Source organism: Bombina bombina, chromosome 2, assembly GCF_027579735.1.
Source record: "Bombina bombina isolate aBomBom1 chromosome 2, aBomBom1.pri, whole genome shotgun sequence".
Lineage (NCBI taxonomy): Eukaryota > Metazoa > Chordata > Amphibia > Anura > Bombinatoridae > Bombina > Bombina bombina.
The window spans coordinates 1183315795-1183337465 of record NC_069500.1 but is presented as its reverse complement, the minus strand read 5'-3'; the positions used below and the strand labels follow the sequence as shown (position 1 = coordinate 1183337465).

The window sequence follows — 21671 nt, the reverse complement described above, 5'->3', positions numbered from 1 at the left end:
TTTCTAACAAGACCCAGTAATGCTAGAAGACTGTCAGAAATTCCCTCTGGGATAGGTAAGCCATTGTTATTAGATTCAGCAATAAAATGATGACTTATTTTAAGGGCTTATGCTGGTTGACACTATTGTGGGCTAATCGATTGCTTTTTAGCAAGTTTTCAAGTTAAATAGGTGGGTTTTTTTTTTTATCAACTTAAAACACTTTTGGGGATTAATTTGCGTCTGGCACTTAGTTGGACACCTAATCTAGTCAGAAAGGCCCCTCCACTCTGGTATGCAGAGGAAGGAAGCCTCATTTTCGCGCCTCAATTGTGCACTTGTTTTGACTAGCCAGTTCATGCAGCTTCACGTGGGGAGTCCGGAGGCATCAGGAAGGGCTCCAGGGAGGCTTATATTCTTACCAAAATAACCCTAAGGAAGGTAAAAGCCACAGGGCAAGCTGTGGCAGAGTACTGTAGTGTGTTAACCGGTTAACTGCTGTTTTTAGCTCCGGTTTGGGCATTAAGGGGTTAATTGGTCTGAAAATTTGTGTGCCTTTTCAAAGCATTATGACACTGTGGTGAAAATTTCATAAAAATCGGATGTGTTTTTGATGGTTTTTTGATGTTTCAGTAATAAAGTGTGCACTTTTATTATTTAAAGAGACAGTAACGTTTTTGTCAAAAATAAATTTTATTGCATTGAAGTTACTTTTAAGTCTGTTAAACATGTCTGAACCTTCAGATAGCCTATGTTCTCTATGTTCAAAGGCCAAGGTGGTTCCCCCATTAAATTTATGTGTGAAATGTGCTATAGCGTCCAAACAGCTTAAGGACCGTACAATTACACTTAAAGATATAGCCCAAGATGATTCTTTAACTGAAGGGTGTGAAGATAGCTCACTATCCTCCCCTTCTGTGTCAACACCAGCTATGCCTGCGCAAGCGATGCCCAGTACATCTAACGCACCAATTGCGATTACTATGCAACAGTTAGCGGCAGTAATGGATAATTCTCTCTCAGCATTTTTATCCAAACTGCCAGCTTTTCCTAGGAAGCGTGATTGCTCAGTTTTAAACACAGAAAATGAGCAAGCTGACGCAGAGGATAATTTATCTGTAGTGCCCTCACATCAATCTGACTTGGCGGTGAGGGAGGGCCTGTCTGAGGGAGAAATTTCTGACACAGGGAAAGTTTCTCAGCAGGCAGAGCCTGATGCCATAGCATTTAAATTTAAGCTAGAACACCTCCGCGCCCTACTTAAGGAGGTCCTAGCTACACTTGATGATTGTGATCCTTTGGTGATCCCTGAAAAATTGTGTAAAATGGACAAATTCTTAGAGGTCCCAGTACACACTGATGCATTTCCGATACCTAAGAGGGTGGCGGACATCGTGACTAAGGAGTGGGAGAAGCCAGGTGTACCCTTTGTTCCCCCTCCTATATTTAAGAAAATGTTCCCAATTGTTGACCCTAGAAGGGACGCATGGCAGACGGTCCCTAAGGTAGAGGCGGCAGTTTCAACGCTAGCTAAGCGCACGGCTATACCAATAGAAGACAGTTGCGCTTTCAAAGATCCTATGGATAAAAAATTAGAAGGTTTACTTAAGAAAATCTTTGTTCAACAGGGTTTTCTTCTTCAACCAATTTCTTGCATTATTCCTGTAACCACTGCAGCGGCTTTTTGGTTTGAGGAACTAGAAAACTCGCTCCAAAAGGAGACTTCTTATGATGAAGTCATGGACAGAATTCACGCCCTGAAGTTGGCTAATTCTTTCATTACAGACGCCGCTTTCCAGTTAGTTAAATTAGCGGCGAAAAATTCTGGTTTTGCAATTATGGCGCGCAGAGCGCTTTGGTTAAAGTCTTGGTCGGCGGATGTGTCGTCCAAAACAAAATTACTTAATATTCCTTTCAAGGGTAAGACCCTATTTGGGCCAGAGTTGAAGGAAATTATTTCAGATATCACTGGGGGAAAGGGCCATGCCCTTCCACAGGATAGACCTTTCAAGGCTAAAAATAAGTCTAATTTTCGTTCCTTTCGCAATTTCAGGAACGGACCGACTTCCACCTCTACAGCCACTAGGCAAGAGGGTAACTCATCCCAGCCCAAACCAGCATGGAAGCCATTGCAAGGCTGGAACAAGGGCAAACAGGCCAAGAAGCCTGCTGCTGCTACCAAGACAAGCATGAAGGGATAGCCCCCGATCCGGGACCGGATCTAGTAGGGGGCAGACTTTCTCTCTTTGCTCAGGCTTGGGCAAGAGATGTTCCGGACCCCTGGGCACTAGAAATTGTTTCTCAGGGGTATCTTCTAGAGTTCAAGGACCTTCCTCCAAGGGGAAGGTTCCACATGTCTCGCTTATCTTTAGACCAGATAAAGAGACAGGCATTCTTACGTTGCGTAGAAGACCTATTAAAGATGGGAGTGATACACCCAGTTCCAACAGCGGAACAAGGACTGGGTTTTTACTCAAACCTGTTTGTAGTTCCCAAAAAAGAAGGAACTTTCAGGCCAATTCTCGACTTAAAAATTCTAAACAAATTCCTCAGAGTTCCATCATTCAAAATGGAAACCATTCGGACAATTTTACCAACGATCCAGGAGGGTCAATACATGACTACCGTGGACTTAAAGGATGCGTACCTGCATATTCCTATCCACAAAGATCACCATCAGTTCCTGAGGTTCGCCTTTCTGGACAAACATTACCAGTTTGTGGCTCTTCCGTTCGGTTTAGCCACTGCTCCCAGAATTTTCACAAAGGTGCTAGTTTCCCTTCTAGCGGTGCTAAGGCCGAGGGGCATTGTAGTAGCACCTTACCTAGACGACATTCTAATACAAGCGTCATCCCTTCCCAAAGCAAGGGCTCATACAGACATTGTTTTAGCCTTTCTCAGATCTCACGGGTGGAAGGTGAACATAGAAAAAAGTTCCCTGTCCCCGTCCACAAGGCTTCCCTTTCTGGGAACAATAATAGACTCCGTAGAAATGAAGATCTTTCTGACAGAGGTCAGGAAGTTAAAGCTTCTGAACGCTTGTCGAGTTCTTCAATCCATTCCTCAGCCCTCCATAGCTCAGTGCATGGAGGTAATAGGACTAATGGTTGCGGCAATGGACGTGGTTCCTTTTGCTCGAATTCATTTAAGACCATTGCAACTGTGCATGCTCAAACAGTGGAATGGGGATTATGCAGACTTGTCTCCCCAGATTCAAATGGACCAGAAAACCAGAGACTCACTCCTCTGGTGGCTGTCTCTAGATCACCTGTCTCAGGGAATGAGTTTCCGCAGACCGGAGTGGATCATCGTCACGACTGACGCCAGTCTTTTGGGCTGGGGCGCGGTCTGGGAGTCCCTGAAGGCTCAGGGTCTATGGTCTCTGGAAGAATCTCTTCTCCCGATAAACATATTGGAATTGAGAGCGATATTCAATGCACTCCAGGCATGGCCTCAACTAGCGGAGGCCAGATTCAGCATATTTCAGTCGGACAACATGATTGTAGGGTACATCAATCATCAGGGGGGAACGAAGAGTTCCCTGGCGATGAGAGAGGTATCCAAGATCATCAAATGGGCAGAGGATCACTCCTGCCATCTATCAGCAATTCACATCCCAGGAGTGGACAACTGGGAAGCGGATTATCTGAGTCGTCAGACTTTCCATCTGGGGGAGTGGGAACTTCACCCGGAGGTTTTTGCCCAGTTAACTCAACTATGGGGCATTCCGGATCTGGATCTGATGGCGTCATGTCAGAACTCAAAAGTTCCATGTTACGGGTCCAGGGATCCCAAGGCGACACTGGTAGATGCCTTAGCAGCGCCTTGGTCGTAGCTTATGTCTTTCCACCGTTTCCTCTTCTCCCACGGCTAGTAGCCAGGATCAAACAGGAGAAGGCTTCGGTAATTCTGATAGCTCCTGCGTGGCCACGCAGGACCTGGTATGCAGACCTGGTGAATATGTCATCGGTTCCACCATGGAAGCTACCTTTGAGGCAGGACCTTCTAATTCAAGGTCCATTCGTACATCCAAACCTAGTCTCTCTGCAACTGACTGCTTGGAGATTGAACGCTTGATTCTAGCTAAGCGTGGGTTTTCGGATTCAGTTATAGATACCCTGATTCGGGCTAGAAAGCCTGTCACTAGGAAAATTTACCATAAGATATGGCGGAAATATCTTTGTTGGTGCGAATCCAAGGGTTACTCATGGAGTAAGATTAGGATTCCAAGGATTTTAGCTTTTCTCCAAGAAGGATTGGAGAAAGGTTTGTCAGCTAGTTCCTTTAAAAGGACAGATATCAGCTCTGTCTGTTTTGTTACACAAACGTCTGGCAGCAATGCCAGATGTTCAGGAGTTTATGCAGGCTTTAGTCAGAATCAAGCCTGTCTACAGACCTGTGGCTCCTCCATGGAGTCTAAATCTAGTTCTTTCAGTTCTTCTTCAGGGGGTTCCGTTTGAGCCTCTACATTCCATAGATATTAAGTTACTATCTTGGAAAGTTTTTGGTTGCTATCTCTTCCGCTAGAAGAGTTTCTAAATTGTCTGCTTTACAGTGTAATTCACCCTATCTGGTGTTTCATACAGATAAGGTCGTTTTACGTACCAAACCTGGTTTTCTTCCAAAAGTGGTTTCCAATATGAATATTAACCAGGAAATAGTTGTTCCTTCTCTGTGTCCTAACCCAGCTTCTAACAAGGAACGTCTGTTACACAATCTCGATGTGGTTCGTGCTTTGAAGTTTTACCTAAAAGCAACTAAAGATTTCAGACAAACTTCGTCCTTGTTTGTCATCTATTCTGGTAAGAGGAGAGGTCAAAAGGCGACTGCGACCTCTCTGTCTTTCTGGCTGAAAAGCATCATCCGGTTGGCTTATGAGACTGCTGGAAGGCAGCCTCCTGAACGAATTACAGCTCACTCTACTAGAGCTGTGGCTTCCACTTGGGCTTTCAAGAATGAGGCTTCTGTTGAACAGATCTGTAAGGCAGCGACTTGGTCTTCACTGCATACATTTGCCAAATTTTACAAATTTGATACTTTTGCTTCTTCGGAGGCTATTTTTGGGAGAAAGGTTTTGCAAACAGTGGTGCCTTCCGTTTAGGTTACCTGACTTGTTCCCTCCCTTCATCCGTGTCCTAAAGCTTTGGTATTGGTTCCCACAAGTAAGGATGAAGCCGTGGACTGGATACACCAATGTAGGAGAAAACAGAATTTATGTTTACCTGATAAATTTCTTTCTCCTACGGTGTATCCGGTCCACGGCCCACCCTGGCATTTTAGTCAGGTTTAAATTTATTTTTATACCACTGCACCCTATGGTTCTCCTTTTTCTCCTAACCGTCGGTCGAATGACTGGGGGGGCGGAGCCTGAGGGGAGCTATATGGACAGCTTTGCTGTGTGCTCTCTTTGCCACTTCCTGTAGGGATTGAGAATATCCCCACAAGTAAGGATGAAGCCGTGGACCGGATACACCGTAGGAGAAAGAAATTTATCAGGTAAACATAAATTCTGTTTTTACTTCTGTGACTAACTTGTATCTAAGCATCTTCTGACCGCCCCTAATCACATGACTTTTAGTTATTTTGCATATAGTTGCATTTTAGCCAATTAGTGCAGTGTCTGCCACTAGCCACGGGCGTGATCACAATGCTATCTATATGGCCTACATGAGCTTGCTCTCCCCTGCTGTGAAAAGTAAATAAAATAGAGGCGGCCTTCAAGGGCTTAGAAATTATCATATGTGCCTCCCTAGGTTTGCTTTCAACTAGAATACCAAGAGAACAAAGCAAAATTGTTGATAAAAGTAAATTGGAAAGTTGTTTAAAATTACATGCCCTATTTGAAAAATGAAAGTTTTTTTTTTTTTTTTGGACTTGACTGTCCCTTTAAGTAATCTTAATTTTTTTTTTTTTTTTTATCTGATTTAATCGAAAAAATAATCGGCCAACTAATCGATTATGAAAATAATTCTTAGTTGCAGTCCTAATTAATATAACGATGTTGGTTGTGCAAACCGGGGGAATGGGCAGTAAAGGGTTTATCTTATCTTTTTAAACAATGCAACGTTTGGAGTTGACTGTACCTTTTTTAAATCGTAATGAAATGTACAACAGAAGCATGCGTGCTTGCTGGTGAAGATACCCCATCAGTCACAAATATGTCAGAGCTCTCAACTTGCGATACATATACTTTAGGGTGGAAAGCACTTTCCTTTATGATGAGGGAGGGACAATTTCTTTTTGAATTACCATATGAAAACATTGTGAGATCAGCAAAAAAAGATCTGATAAAATCCTGCTATACAAACAGACCTTTAATAATTGGGCCAGCAACATCATCTATATATTAAAAAATAAAATAAAATAGTAATTGTGATGGTAGACTGATTCTTTCTGTGGCTCCATTTATGAGCATGTAGTGAGGATAGTTTCATGTAGTAGTGAAGAATTGGGGGTAGTTGTGTCTGTATTTTTATTGCAGTAGTCTGTAATTTAAAAGACAATCAAGAGTTTTGAAAATTGTTTTCTTTACACATAGCATGTTTCAAGACAAGTTTGGTAGGCATTTTGGAAGGTCCCTATTCTTGGTCTAGGGTGTATGATATAAACCGATACAAAAAAACTAATATTGCAAGTTAACGTGTTGTTTGGAGATGGGGAGGGTGGGGTGAAGGAGTTTAACCAATCTTCTCTGCTTCAGTCCATGATTCCTCCATATATAGTTTTTTGTTTTTGTTTTATGTAATTATGTATTTAATTTTTATAGGTGTTTTTTATTTTTTATTTTGTTTTTAAAAAGATACCCAAAATGGCAGATGAACAAAATGGTATGCAAACTGGAGGAGACACTACTGACACCAAAACGTACCCTATAAGCAGACAGTAAGTAATGAATCAGCATTTTGTTTATAGTGAAAAGTCAAACATTAAAGTTAATTGATTCAATAAATGTGATCTGTATAAATTAAGGCCTTGCATAAAGTATCCCTTTCTGGAGTGTGCCTACATAATAAAGTGATACTTAAGTTTTTTTAGTTGTAACCAAATACAGTTCCATCATTATCAGATGTTCAGGGAGCCATATTTCTTTAATAATTAAAGGGACATAAACCCCTTTTTTTTTTTTTTTTTTTTTTTTTTTAAATCTCATGATTCAGATAGAACATACAATTTTAAACAACTTTTCAATTTACTTCTGTTATCAAATATTCTTAGTTTTCTTGTTATCCTTTGTTGAAAAGCAGTAAAGTAAGCTTATGAGTGTGCACGTGTCTGCAGCTCTATATGGCAGCAGTTTTGCAACAATGTTATTCATTAGCAAGAGCACTAGATGGCAGCACTATTTCCTGTCATGTATAGCTTCAGGCATGTGCACGCTACCTACCTAGGTATCCCTTCAACAAAGAATAACATGAGAAAAAAAGTTAAATTTAATAATAGAAGTAAATTGGAAACTTTTTAAAAATTGTATTCTCTATCTGAATAATGAAATACATTTCTTGGGTTTAATGTCCCTTTAAGAAGAAAGATACCACAGAAATATAAGTCCAGGTATAAAAGTAAGGGAATTCAGCACTCTTCAATAAATAAAAATATTTTTATATTGCCAAATTTCAAAAGAGTTAGTAAACCTCTGTCATCAAGGCAACACATTTATCCTAAAAAGCACAAACCTTAAAATAAATACATAACATTACAAAACATAAGGCATGTTTGTATGAAAAGCAAGCCAATTAGCGCGCATCACCCTGCTGCACCAGACCCTGTATCATACAGACACTGTCTGGGCAGGTTCACTTGGATCTATGCACGTTCTAAATCCTGGGAAGGAGCCTCATAGGAGAGCTGAGCAGCACAAAAGTTCAAGCGGTAGCAAAAATGGATATAATCCAGTCAGCCTCCAGGAGTACGAGTGCAGGGAAACAGACATCCACATACCCCTGCAAACTAGGCAGTGTAAAGAAGGTGGTGGTTCTGGCTTGCCGGTGTATCTCTTGAAAGCGTGACACTGCCTTAATGTGAGCAGCCTTTTGGGAGCCTTTACCGTGGATACGGAAACGTACCTCCTTTGGAGCGGCAGCATTAATACCAGTGGATTATGTTCTCTATGGAGAGGTATTTCTAAGTACAGTGGAGAGGCTGTTGATATTTTAGAGTTCTGTCTAGTTGTTACATGACAGCTACCTGCACTTACAGCTCCCTCTGCACTACTATTGAACGGCTTGCACTTCTACTGGATTTAGCTTTGCATGTTACTTACATGAACTGCCTGCTTCTCTGCTTTTCCTTCTTTGATTAAGGGCTAATTGTGTGCCCGAAACGTCGCTGTTTGTTGGTGAACCCTGTGTGAAAAATAAAGGTATTTTAATTTATCACAGCTGGAGACTTTTTTTTTGTTTTGTTATGTGGATCTGTAGATGGCATGATAAGCCTTCTCCGTGTTCTGTGGATGCTGTTTTCTATCTCTGTTAGATACTTGCCTTCTTTACACTGCCTAGTTTGCAGGGGTATGTGGATGCTGTTTCTAATCTCTATTAGATACTTGCCTTCTTTACACTGCCTAGTTTGCAGGGTTATGTGGATGTCTGTTTCCTATCTCTGTTAGATACTTGCCTTCTTTACACTGCCTAGTTTGCAGGGGTATGTGGATGTCTGTTTCCCTGTATTCATACTCCTGGAGGCTGACTGGATTATATCCATCTTTGCTACCGCTTGAACTTTTGTTCTGCTCCGCTATCCTATGAGGCTCCTTCCCAGCATTTATAATGTGCATAGATCCTCAAGTGAACCTGCCCAGACGGTGTCCGTATGATACAGGGCCGGGTGCAGCAGGGTGCTGTACGCAACTTGGCTTCCTTTTGATCCTGGCATGCCTTATGTTTAGTAATGTTATGAATTTATTTTGATGTTTGCACTTTTTAGGATATATGTGCCTTGATGACAGAGTTTACTAGCTTTTTTTGAAATATGGCAATATAAAAATAAAAATATTTTCTATTTATTGAAGAGTGCTGAATTTCCTTAATTTTACACCTACACTAATATACCTGTGGTATATTTCTTCTTAATAATTATTAATATTGATGTTTAGGTCTGCACCGTGTTTAAATATATTATATTAGCTTTAAAACCAATTCTTAAGGTCTGCTATATTCTAAACATTTCCACATTTCTTTAACTGTTTTTCTTACTCAAACTTTTTGGATTATTTCATATATATATTTATTATCTGGAGATAATTATTTTATATATATATTTATTAGAATAGCAGATAACCTAATGTAAACACCAGAGTTTAAAGGGACACAAAAGGAGTACTTCAAATGTCCAAAATGCTTATTTCTTTCCTATGACATGGAGTCCACGACGTTATTCCAATTACTAGTGGGATATTCAACTCCTGACCAGCAAGAGGAGGCAAAGTGCACACCAGCAAAGCTGTTAAGTGTAACTTCCCTTACCCATAATCCCTAGTCATTCTCTTTGCCTCTGTCAATGGAGGTTATGCTTTGTTGGTGTCTGAAGATTGTAATCCTTTTTATGGGTATTTTCCCTGCAAGCAAGGATTGGGGTCTAGCTTTGTCCATGTTAATCTTTTGATTAAAAGTAGTGGTGGCTTTTAGTAGTTAGAAGTAAAGCAAAGACTTCCTCGTCGCCTTCTAACATTTTGCTACCCCTTTGTAGAAAGCCAGAGTTACTCTGTTCTTTATTTTACTACAGGTTCCTGACTGAGAGTGGAGTACCGTTTACACCTATGTAGCTATTACCTGCCCTGCAGCTGGATCCGCAGGTAAGTGCATGTTCCTTCTAGGTTCTGAAGGATAGCATTTTAAAGGTTAAACCCTCTAGTGGATCAAAATTTGGGACATAGATTATCTAAGTTGTCTTCGATACTTGTTTGGGACAGATTTGCAGGCACAATGTATGCTTAACAATGGCATATCTAGAGTTTAATGGGTTAATTTAAGCTGTGTGCTTAGGACTTCACAAACTGTGTGAGAAGTTTTTGGCCATTTTAAGCTTTTATGGGATAAGCATATGGCAAGGGGCACATTTTAAAGTCCGGACAATTATTTGGCTCTTACGGCTCGGTTAGGTTTTGTTCTGTTGAGCTGTTTTGATATACGCGCCTATTTTAACAGGCTTGTGGTGCAGTTACTTTTTTTTTTTTTTTTGTCTTTCTTTCACTCAGCCTATTCACGTGACTCTCCGCTCTTCTGTGTGTGTGAGGAGCGGAGTTTAGTCGGTCCCTGAGCTGGACTTCTGCCGCTTTCATTCTTATGATCGGATTGACGATCTGAACTTGTGTATTGGTTAACTCATCTGGAGGGTTTCCTTGCTAGTGGGATTATTGGATCCGGTACAGTAGGAGCCTCAGGCACTCTGTGGTTCTTGGTTAAAGTGACAGGTGCCCTTTTGTTTTTTTTCAGTTAATTTATTAGTTATATATGCACTATAAATTAAAATTTTTGAGGGAATCATTATTTGCAATGGAATCTTAAAACGATTTTTCAATTACTATGGATAAATGTTTGCTTTGCTTTGAAGTCCCAATTGTACTGCCTATGCAATTTTTTTTTTTCAATTTTTTAGCTAAGACCTTAAAATATAAGGATAAGTTAACCCCTCGTGAACCTGTCTGTCAGGATATAGCTGTTTTGAATATGCCTCAGTTTTCTCCTCAAACATCCCAAGCCTGATCAGTTTACATACAGTGCCTTGCGTGTCCTCTCCACCTCCTGGGGGTGTTTATTTGCCAGGGGATTTGACCCAGATAACTTCTGCGGTATCAGTGGCTTTGTCTGCTTTCCCTATTTCGGTTGAGCGTAAGAGGAAATCTAAACATTGTCTGCTAATAAGGCCTCTGACCTTCTAATTCTGCGCTGGTCAACCTTTCTCATTTGTCTGAGGAGCATACTTCAGTAGCTTCTGAAGGTAAAATCTCAGACTTTGGCACTTTGGTAGAAAAATCTTCAGAATCTGAAGAGGTAAATTTTAGATTTAAACTGAAACACCTCCGGTTATTACGGAAGGAGGTCCTAGCTACTTTAGATGACTCTGAACCTGTGGTTGCTATCAACCCGATGAAGTCTTCTAAGCTGGATAGAGTTTATGATTCTCCATCTTCTGAGGAGGTTTGCGGTTCCAAGGAAGATGTCTGAAATTATTATAGCTCAGGAATGGGATAAGCCAGGGGTTCCTTTTTCCCTTTCCTCTGTTTTTAAAAAAATGTTTCCTGTTGCTGACTCTATTTGCGACTCTTGGCGCACTGTGCCTAAAGTAGGAGGAGCTATTTCTACTCTTGCTAAGAGAACTACTATGCCTATAGAGGATAGTTGCTCTTTTAAGGATCCCATGAATAAGAAGCTTACTTAAAAAATGTGTATATCCATTAAGGATTACAGTGGCAACCTGCAGCAAGTATCGCCATGGTTGCTGAAGCAGCATCTTATTGGTGCAATGCCTTGTCTGATCTTATTACAGGAAACTTCAGTAGAGGCGATCCTAGATAGGATCAAAGCTCTCAAACTAGCAAATACCTTTATCTGTAACGCCAATATGCAGATAATTAGACTGGGAGCTAAGATGTCTAGCTTCACTGTACTAGCACACAGGGCTCTGTGGTTAAAGTCCTGGTCGGCTGATGTTTCTTCAAAGGCCAAGCCTTGATTTTTACCCAAAAAAGGGTAAGACTCTGTTTGGACCTGGTCTGGCGAAAATTATTTTAGAGATTATGGGTGGAGAGGGTTCTTTCCTGCCTCAGGACAAGAAGAATAGACCTAGTGGTCGGCCGACTTCTAATTTTCGTTCCTTTCGCAACTTTAAGGGACAGAAGTCTTCCTCTTCTTCTTCCTATCCAGGTCCTCTTAGAAATCCAGTCAGCCCTGGAATAAGGTAAAGCAGAACAAGAAGCCTTCCGCTGGCTCTAAATCAGCATGAAAGTTCCGCCCTAGATTCAAGTTTGGATCAGGTGGGGGGCAGGCTTTCTCTTTTTCGTCAATCCTGGATATGCGCTGTCCCAGATCCATGGGCTGTGGACATAGTATCCCAGGGTTACAGAATGGGATTCAAGTCTTGACCTCCAAGGGGCAGATTTCTCCTGTCAAGACTATCCTCAAACGAAGTAAAAAGAGTCCCTTTTTATTTGCGTAAAGGACCTATCCTCCCTGGGAGTTATTGCATCAGTCCCTCCTAAGGGAATAAGGTCTAGGATTATAATCAAATCTACAGGTATACCTCACTTTACAGCGCTTCACTTTTACAGTGATTCGCTAATACAGTGCTTTGTGGAGCTGAAGTTCAACCTCCAAGGATTATGAAATAGTGCTGTAATCATTGTGAGTTTGCGAGAAAAGTGACTGGCACCATTTTGTTATGCGCAATTCACTCTGTTTACAGCTTTACAGTGCAATCTGTGTCTCAGTGCTATAGTTTAGCAAATTTTACTACAGTAATTGTCACTATTTTACAAGTACAGTATTTATTGAATATTGTGCTGTGCTAGTGTTATATTAGGGGTGCAATAGGGCTAAGTTTAGTTTAAGTTAGTTCAAACATGTTTTTAAACACACTGGCAAGTGGAAAGATAGCTAAAACTGCCTTGTTTCACTTTAAGGCGTTTTTCACTTTACAGCGGTGCTCCGATCCCTAACCTGCTGTATGAGCGGGGTATACCTGTATTTGTGGTCCCCAAAAAGGAGGGCACTTTTCGTCCAATCCTAGATTTCAAGTGTCTCCACAAATTCCTCAGGGTTCCGTCCTTCAAGATGGTGGGTTTCTTACTAAGGTGGTGTTGGATCGAAACATTAATCAGGAAATTGTTGTTCATTCTTTTTGTCCTAATCCTTCTCATAAGGAACGTCTTCTGCATAACTTGGATGTTGTGTGGGCTCTAAAATTTTACTTACAAGCTACTAAAGATTTTTGGTAATCTTCTGCTCTATTTGTTGTTTTCTCTGGAAAGCGTAAGGGTCAGAAGGCTACTTCTACTACTCTGTCTCTTTGCTTGAGAAGTTTGATTCGGTTGGCTTATAAGACTGCTGGACAGCAGCCTCCTGAAAGAATTATGGCTCATTCCACTAGGGATCTCTCCTTTTCTTGGGCTTTGAAAAATGAAGCTTTTGTGGAACAGATTTGCAAGGCAGCTACTTGGTCCTCTCTGCATACTTTTTCCAAATTCTACAACTTTGATACTTTTGCCTCGGCTGAGGCTTCCTTTGGATGAAATATTCTTCAAGCGGTAATGCCTTCTGTTTAGGTCCTCCTGCCTTTTTCTCCCTCCCTATTCATTCCGTGTCCTCCTAGCTTGGGTATTGGTTCCCACTAGTAATTGGAATGACGTTGTGGACTCTCCATGTCATAGGAAAGAAAACAAAATTTATGCTTGTCTGATAAATTTTATTTCTTTCCGGACATGGAGAGTCCACCACCCTGCCCTCTTTTTTTTTTTTTTAATTATAATTCGGCAGTTTTTTTTAGTAAATCTCAGGCACCTTTTGTGTTTCTTCTTTTTCCATTTTCCTTCGGCTGAATGACTGGGGATTATGGGTAAGGGAAGTTACACTTCAACAGCTTTGCTGGGGTGCTCTTTGCCGCCTCCTGCTGGGCAGGAGTTGAATATCCCACTAGTAATTGGAATGATGTCGTGGAGTAACTGAAAGGCATATAAATGTGCAAAAAGGAGATGTCTGAAAATGACAAACTAAGGGGCACCTTATAGTGCTACAATGTCTGAGGAAACAACTCATGTTTAAGCTGAGAAACGCGTCACTGTCTTTTATGCATTATTTTAATGGTTTTATTAACTAGTTGAACTTTTTATTAAAGAATTTGTAACTTTTATACAATAAATGTTGTGGTACATTCTTTCTTTGCTGCTGTATATCGGCAACTGCCGTTTCTAATAGTCGCAAGTAGACTATTTTCTGAGCAGCCTACTGGAGAGACACGCTGATGTGAGACAGAACAGTTGGAAGCCTGAGAATGTCTACTGGAGGTTTCAGCTAGCTGGAGAATGCTCATATAACGCTTGAATATATAGTACCCACCTAAATATGAGTGACCCAACTGAGACTTCTTCTATTTTGCACATATACAAGCAAGTTACACTGAGGCACCATTTTTGTTTGTAATTTTCAGAGAATATAGAGGTGGTCCAAAATTGAGTAAAAACGAGCTAACTATAGTGGGCTTGTGAAAAATGTTGGTTATAAACTGCTTTATCATATTTTTCATTATTTGATTCAACACATTTTGTGTCAACATTATGTGTGTGTATGTATGTGTGTATTTTACTTCATATTTTTGTATTAACAAAAATACTTTTTCTATACACTCAAAATGATAAGGAAGCTCTAAAAGTACTTGAGAAAAGCTCCTCCAGGTCTTGCACACCTCTTCAACACATCTGCTTAAAGGGACATTATACACTTTTTTTTTTTTTTTTTTTTTTTTCCCCCTCTATTGGATGTAGCTTGTTGCAAACATGTGTTGTATCCCTAATGAGCTTTGTTAACCTAATGGAACAATAATTTTTTTTTCTATATCAACGCTCTATTTTATTTTTAACTTACTAAGCCCAAATGTTTTTTGTGAATACGTTTGGCCGCTCTGGCTATGCACGCTCCTGTTACCACTCCATGTAGAGCACATACATGCTATTAGCCACAACGTCGCCTTCCTTCAGCATGGGTTTGCGGCTCTGCTGTGAGCGATGCTGCAATCCCATGCTTGCTTGCGGTGCGGTCAGTTCTATTGTGAGGAGCGCATTACAATGCTACTCACAGTAGAACTGTCAGAAGAACTGCGTGCAATTATTTTGGTGTTCTGTGAACCTTTTGCAATACGGAGCATAAGGATCCTAAGGGTTTGTCCTGCTGTATCCAGATGATTAGAATATCTAAGGCCGTGAAATATGCAAATTTGGGAGCTCATATCCTTTTCTATTTCAGGACAAGCCCGGTGCAAAAATGCTCTCATTGAGCTTTATCCCATATTACTTGTGCCAGTAAAACAAGAAGGAAGCTTTTCTTTGCCTCTGTGAGAATTTTTATTTGTAAACCTTACTTTTTAATTACTGTCCGTGCCGTGCGCGTCGGCTGTTTGCAAATCACTGCGCATGCGCAAAATGATGCCGTGCATAGGTGAGTCGTGCACGTAAGGGCTAGTGCCTGCGCAATTACGAAAGGAAAATTTAAAACTATAATTATAATAAACAACCCTATAGGTCAGTAGTCAATGCGTTGGCATACTCCTACCTACCTCTGCCATTCTATGAACGCGGGGCATTATGGCGACGGACAAACGGTGATACTGTAAGTAACAGTATAAAATTTACCTGTATTTCTTTAATTAATTTTTATTACATAGGGACAGACTTAATACATAACAGTAAACGTATAATAATAGTGTTAAACAATATAAGTGCATAATGGTCCTTTTTAAGCATGACTTTATTTAAGCACACCTCTACCTCACCTATATAAATACTTTATATAGAGAGAAAGGGAGGGAGAATGGGAGAGACAGAGGAAGGGAGGGAGCGACAGAGAGGGTGGGAGAGACAGAGGAAGGGAGGTAGAATGGGAGAGACAGAGGAAGGGAGGGAGCGACAGAGGGGGAGAGCGAGACAGAGGAAGGGAGAGGGGGGATAGACAGAGGGAAGGGGAGAGAGAGACAGAGGAAGGGAGGGAAGGGGAGATAGAGACAGAGGAAGGGAGGGAAGGATAGAGAGACAGAGGAAGGGAGGGGGCGAGAGACGGATTAAAATAACTCTGGAGAAGTTCTTATACTCAAACTATTTGGTTTTACAGAAACTGGAGATTAACATATTCAAACCATTGTCACTTAAAGGGACAGTCAACATTTTTTTAGAAAGCTAGATAATCCCTTCATTTACCATTCCCCAGTTTTGCATAACCAACACTGTTAAATTAATCTACCTTTTACCTCTATATCTAAGCCTCTGCAGACTCTAAGATCTTTTGACAGACCTGCATTTAGACAATTAGTCCTGACTCTTAAATAATTCTACCGGGGTGATCACAATGTTTCAACTAGAAAACACTCCTCTTTATGTGTATTTCCAAATTAAATGCTATACACATAGTTTAGTAGACTTAGGAAATTTAGGTAAACTATAACTTTTAATAAATATATGGAAGAAAGGGATATTTTAAACAAGCATTGGTTTATGATTTACTTCTGGAAAAAGATGCCCAGCAGCAAATTAGCATTATATCTATAAAGTGGTCTAAGATTGCATATATAAATAAATCCAAGGACAAGATTATAAAAAGTACAAAAAAGCAAAGACTGCTACCGTTTCAGCAGATATTTTAGAATCTCATATTAAACTTCTGCACACAGCATACTCTACACCAAAATCACTTTAAAGATGAGCATTATTAAAGGGATATGAAACCCCAATTTATTTGTTTTCACGATTCAGACAGAGCATGCATTTCTCTTGTTAAGTGTATCCAGTCCACGGATCATCCATTACTTGTGGGATATATTCCCTTCCCAACAGGAAGTTGCAAGAGGATCACCCACAGCAGAGCTGCTATATAGCTCCTCCCCTCACATGTCATATCCAGTCATTCTCTTGCAACCCTCAACATAGATGGAGGTCGTGAGAGGACTGTGGTGTTTTATACTTAGTTTATTTCTTCAATCAAAAGTTTGTTATTTTTAAATGGCACCGGAGTGTGCTGTTTTTTCTCAGGCAGTATTTGGAAGAAGAATCTGCCTGCGTTTTCTATGATCTTAGCAGAAGTAACTAAGATCCACTTGCTGTTCTCACACATTCTGAGGAGTGAGGTAACTTCAGAGAGGGAATGGCGTGCAGGTTTTCCTGCAACTAAGGTATGTGCAGTAAAATATTTATCTAAGGAATGGAATTGACTAAGAAAATGCTGCTGATACCGAAGTAATGTAAGTAAAGCCTTAAATGCAGTGAAAGCGACTGGTATCAGGCTTATTAATAGAGATATATATACTCTTTAAAAAATGTGTTTTAAAACGTTTGCTGGCATGTTTAATCTTTTTTTTTTTTTTTTTTTTTTTTTTTTTTTTAAATAATTTTTTTATTGAGACAATGAATAGAAATAACAGAAAAGGGAGTGTGTCCCAGCACAAGACAAAAACAAAAAGAAAAATAGCTGATACAGATCACATATGAAAGGTACATAAGAATTAAGACATTGGTGTGCTAATATAGAATTTGTTAAGATATTATCTAGACAAAGGAGTTTCAATATTTATATAATAATAGGAGTCAATGATATGGAGATATCTAGGTTGAAAACGAAGAGATAACATTTGACGTAAGTTATAGTACCGACTTTTTGACCTTGAATACAGAATGCGCATAGTGAAATCAAAACATGTGTGACTGGGGCATATAGAAATGAAGTCTCAGTTTTATAATACAGGTAACTAGTGGTCCCTACTCTCAAATAAGGGGTATTCTATACACTGAAAATAGTGAGAGAAAGGGAGCTGGCATTTATCAGGCCTCCCGTAGGCCTGCGTATATAGGGGGGAGAGGGATGCAGCGGGCAAGAGCCGCTCATAATGGGGGGGAAAAGGGGAGAAGGGAAGGGGAGGGGGGGCGGAGCTAGATAATTTGTCTTAAAAATATAAACTACAGGGCGATGTTAAATGGAATGGAATTGGATCTCAGGGCTTTTGAGTATACTCCTGGATAACCTCTCTAAAATATGAAAACTAGGGCATGTGAATGTAAGGGAGATTGCCAAAAAGGATACTAATAGGGGGGGGGGCATTTCTATAGACACAAAAAGTTAGATAAGGGCCACTACATGATCCCCTCTCCAGGGAAGGTGCTATCTATAGACGGTGCAGGAAAAAGGAGAAGGGATATGACCCGCAGGTACTAATCGCCAGCAGGAAAGGGAGGAGAGGGGCCAGATAGAATTGAGAGGTGTCTAAGAAGGCCATATCCTGAATAGCCAGGGTCTGGGGGGCCTGGGGAACCTCTGGGTGAGCCCCTCTCCTAGGGGAGTGCCACCTATAGGCGATGCGGGAAAAAGGAGAAGGGATATGACCCGCAGGCATTAAGTACCAGCGGGAAAGGGAGGAGAGAGGCTCAACGAAAACAACTATTATGTGCTAGAAATATGAGCAAGCGCATAAATAAATTAAGGATGATATTCATACAACCACAGAAAATGATAGTTAGTAACAAATAATATAAATAAACAGTAACTATTAAACACAGCATAAAGCAGGTTTGGGACTTGTTACCCGGTTGCTGTTAATCATTCATAAACTAGTATGTTGCTGGTAATAGGAATAACTCCCCTTAAGATGTCCCAGCTAATCGAAATATCTAAAAGGGGTAATATAGAGCGTAGGAGTTTAAACTATATATCATCACAGGAGATACAATGTCAACAATAAGCTTTGTAAAGCTAGATAACTCTGTTTAGTGATAAATTTATCCTATATCTTATACTGGAACATATGTCCAGCACCCTGCAGAAAGAACCCATGTGTCTAACTAAGGAAAGAATGAAAACTTGTATGCCAGACAGTGCCTTCCCAGTAAGCACTGCCCAGCAATGTCTAGTGATGTCTGCATGGAAACACTACAGTGACAAGACAAAGTATCTTTGAGATTAAGGGAACTGCTTGGCAATATCAAAGCTCTAAATATTTCACTAAGGAACAGATCAACTCTCTATCTAACTAAGGCATGTATAATAATGTGTTTCCATACAGTGGGGAGCTTTAAAAGAAGGACGGCAGTTGCTTGGAAGCATAAAATGTTAGAAAGGCTGTGGTAGGACAAACAGTCGCAATAATATACAGAGATACATATATACACACAGATATCATGTTTCTATACTTCAGAGTCATAATATGAGTAATAGGGGATTATCTAACAGGTCAACATTTATAGTAAAGGAATTGGGATTTGGGGTTTTAATCTCCTGCTTACTTGAAACCTGTAGTGCAACACAGTATATAAAAACAAAGGATAAGTGTATGGAACAGCAAACTTTATAAACCACAGCAGAAACTGGACTATGAAGTGAAAAGTCCCGCAAGTGGAGACAACCTTAAGAAAAACTTTGGCAATATAAGTTTGTGGCTTAGGAGGGGTTTAAAAATACAACAGACACCCGAAGCCATTATTAATGTCATAGACAAAAATTCAGCCCACTCCAGTCCTGAGAAGATATTGTGATGAATCCACAGCGGAGGTTTGAGAGTAGAATAAGGAGCCACAGCTAAAAGCAGATCCTTGTGTGAGAATGGCAGTCTTGGAAAATTGCAGATATGGGCTTGTAAAAGTTTGTACCTTAGTGCTATCATAATTCAACCTATGTTTACCTGCCTCCTGAGACGCAGCATGATTGAAGTATGCTGCGGTCTGTTTAGCGCTCAACACAAACCTCCCATATGATTGAGTTCTATTGCAGTTACTAGGACCTGCCGTGATATCGGAGGAAGCGTAGGCCTTCTGCTGTAGGTTAAATACTGTAGACGGTCGGGACGTGTGAGCCCACGACACCTCCCGGTATGTTACAATCCCCGGTGCTGGTTCTGCAGAAGTAAAGAGGAGCTGAAGGGAGCCATTGTGGTCCTTGAGGTCCGTCTGGATCGTGACCTGTGTATAACTCTCAGGTCTGGATAAGCTACTCCTATTAGCTACGTCTATTAGAGGTCCTCCTGTGGTGTGGTCAAATGAGCGCAAATTCGCTGTAGCCATCCGCTTAGACTCAGTAGCCAAATTAGAGCTAGTATGAGTGAGGCCACTCCACGACTTCTCCAACAGTCGGTCTGGGAATTGCTCAGTCAGCTTGTCTGTTTGCATGACGCCATCAGAACTCATAGCTGTTACTCCCTGAGTCGCCATTTTCAGGGTGTCGAGTAAAATAGAAAAACGCCTGTCTATCTGGTGATCTAAGGCTAATAACATAGACTGCAGAATCTCGTGTGTCTCCTCCATATCCAAAGCGGGAATATATCAAGCAAGGGGAAATCACAAGACACCTATGGAACTCAGTGCTCTGAGAAGAGGTGTAGGGAGTGTTGCAGCGAGGCCTCAATAAGTCAGATTAAAGTATAGGCTGATAAGGTGGTAAACCGGGTACAATAGAGCTTTTGTGGGCTCCCGGACTCCTCTTCAGGGTATCAGGTGTGATTTGAATAATCATTGAAGAGAATGTAAGCAGTAGAAACTGTTAGAAAAGTCCTTTTCTATATAGTTGGAGCCGGGAGCTCTGCCATGCTGCGACCTTCCACTTAAGCGGCTAGCTCCGCCCCATCGTTTAATCGTTTTTTAACGTACATTTGGTGATAAAACTTATTGGGGCATAATTTTTCCACATGGCTGGCTTAATTTCTGCATAGAAACAGTTAACTGAGGCTTCCCACTGTTGTAATATGAGTGGGAGGGGCCTATTAGCGCTTTTTTGCGCAGTAAAAATTCAGACTCAGACTTCCTGCTTCTTCCTGCATGATCCAGGACTTCTCTAGAGGGCTCAAAGGGCTTCAAAAGTCATATTGAGGGAGGTAATCAGTCACAGCAGAGCTGTGACAGTGTGTTTGACTGTTTTAAAAAACGTTTTTCTCTATTGTTTATCCATTTTGGGTATTAAGGGGTTAATCATCCATTTGCAAGTGGGTGCAATGCTCTGCTAACTTAATACATTTACTGTGAAAATTTGGTTGGTATAACTACTTTGGTTCATTGTTATTTCAACTTGAGACAGGTTTTGTGCTTCTTAAAGGCGAAGTAGCGTTTTTTTATATTGCTTGTAAACTTATTGTGAAGTGTTTTTCAAGCTTGCCAGTCTTATTGCTAGTCTGTTTAAACATGTCTGACATAGATGAATCTACTTGTTCATTATGTTTGAAAGCCAGTGTGGAGCCCCATAGGAATATGTGTACTAAATGTATTGATTTCACTTTAAATAATAAAGGTCAGTCTTTATTTATAAAAGAATTATCACCAGACGACGAGGGGGAAGTTATGCCGACTAACTCTCCTCACGTGTCAGTACCTTCGCCTCCCGCTCAGGGGGCGCATGCTATTATGGCGCCAAGTACATCAGAGACGCCCATAGCAATTACTTTACAGGACACGGCTACAATCATGAATAATACCCTGTCAGAAGTATTATCTAGATTGCCAGAATTGAGAGGCAAGCGCGATAGCTCTGGGATTAGGAGAGATGCAGAGCGCGCTGGTGCTGTAAGAGCCATGTCTGATACTGCGTCACAGTTTGCAGAACATGAGGACGGAGAGATTCATTCTGTGGGTGACGGATCTGATCCGGGGAAACCTGATTCAGAGATCTCTAATTTTAAATTTTAAGCTCGAGAACCTCCGTGTATTGCTTGGGGAGGTTTTAGCTGCTCTGAACGACTGTAACACAGTTGCAATTCCAGAGAAATTGTGTAGGCTGGATAGATACTATGCGGTACCGGTGTGTACTGATGTTTTCCCTATACCTAAAAGGCTTACAGAAATTATTAGCAAGGAGTGGGATAGACCCGGTGTGCCCTTTTCCCCACCACCTATATTTAGAAAAATGTTTCCAATAGACGCCACTACACGGGACTTATGGCAGACGGTCCCTAAGGTTGAGGGAGCAGTTTCTACTTTAGCAAAGCGTACCACTATCCCGGTTGAGGATAGTTGTGCTTTTTCGGAT

At 40.8% G+C, this 21671-nt stretch overlaps 1 protein-coding gene across 1 annotated transcript in view; it reads left to right on the top strand.

The window, feature by feature from the left end:
* The window catches only part of CASP3 (caspase 3), a 143466-nt gene that overhangs the window by 24617 nt on the left and 97178 nt on the right, over window positions 1-21671 (top strand). Inside the window, 1 exon segment of the mRNA XM_053700253.1 lies at window positions 6779-6861. Coding sequence (XP_053556228.1) covers window positions 6788-6861 — 74 coding nt within the window. The 5' untranslated portion in view covers window positions 6779-6787.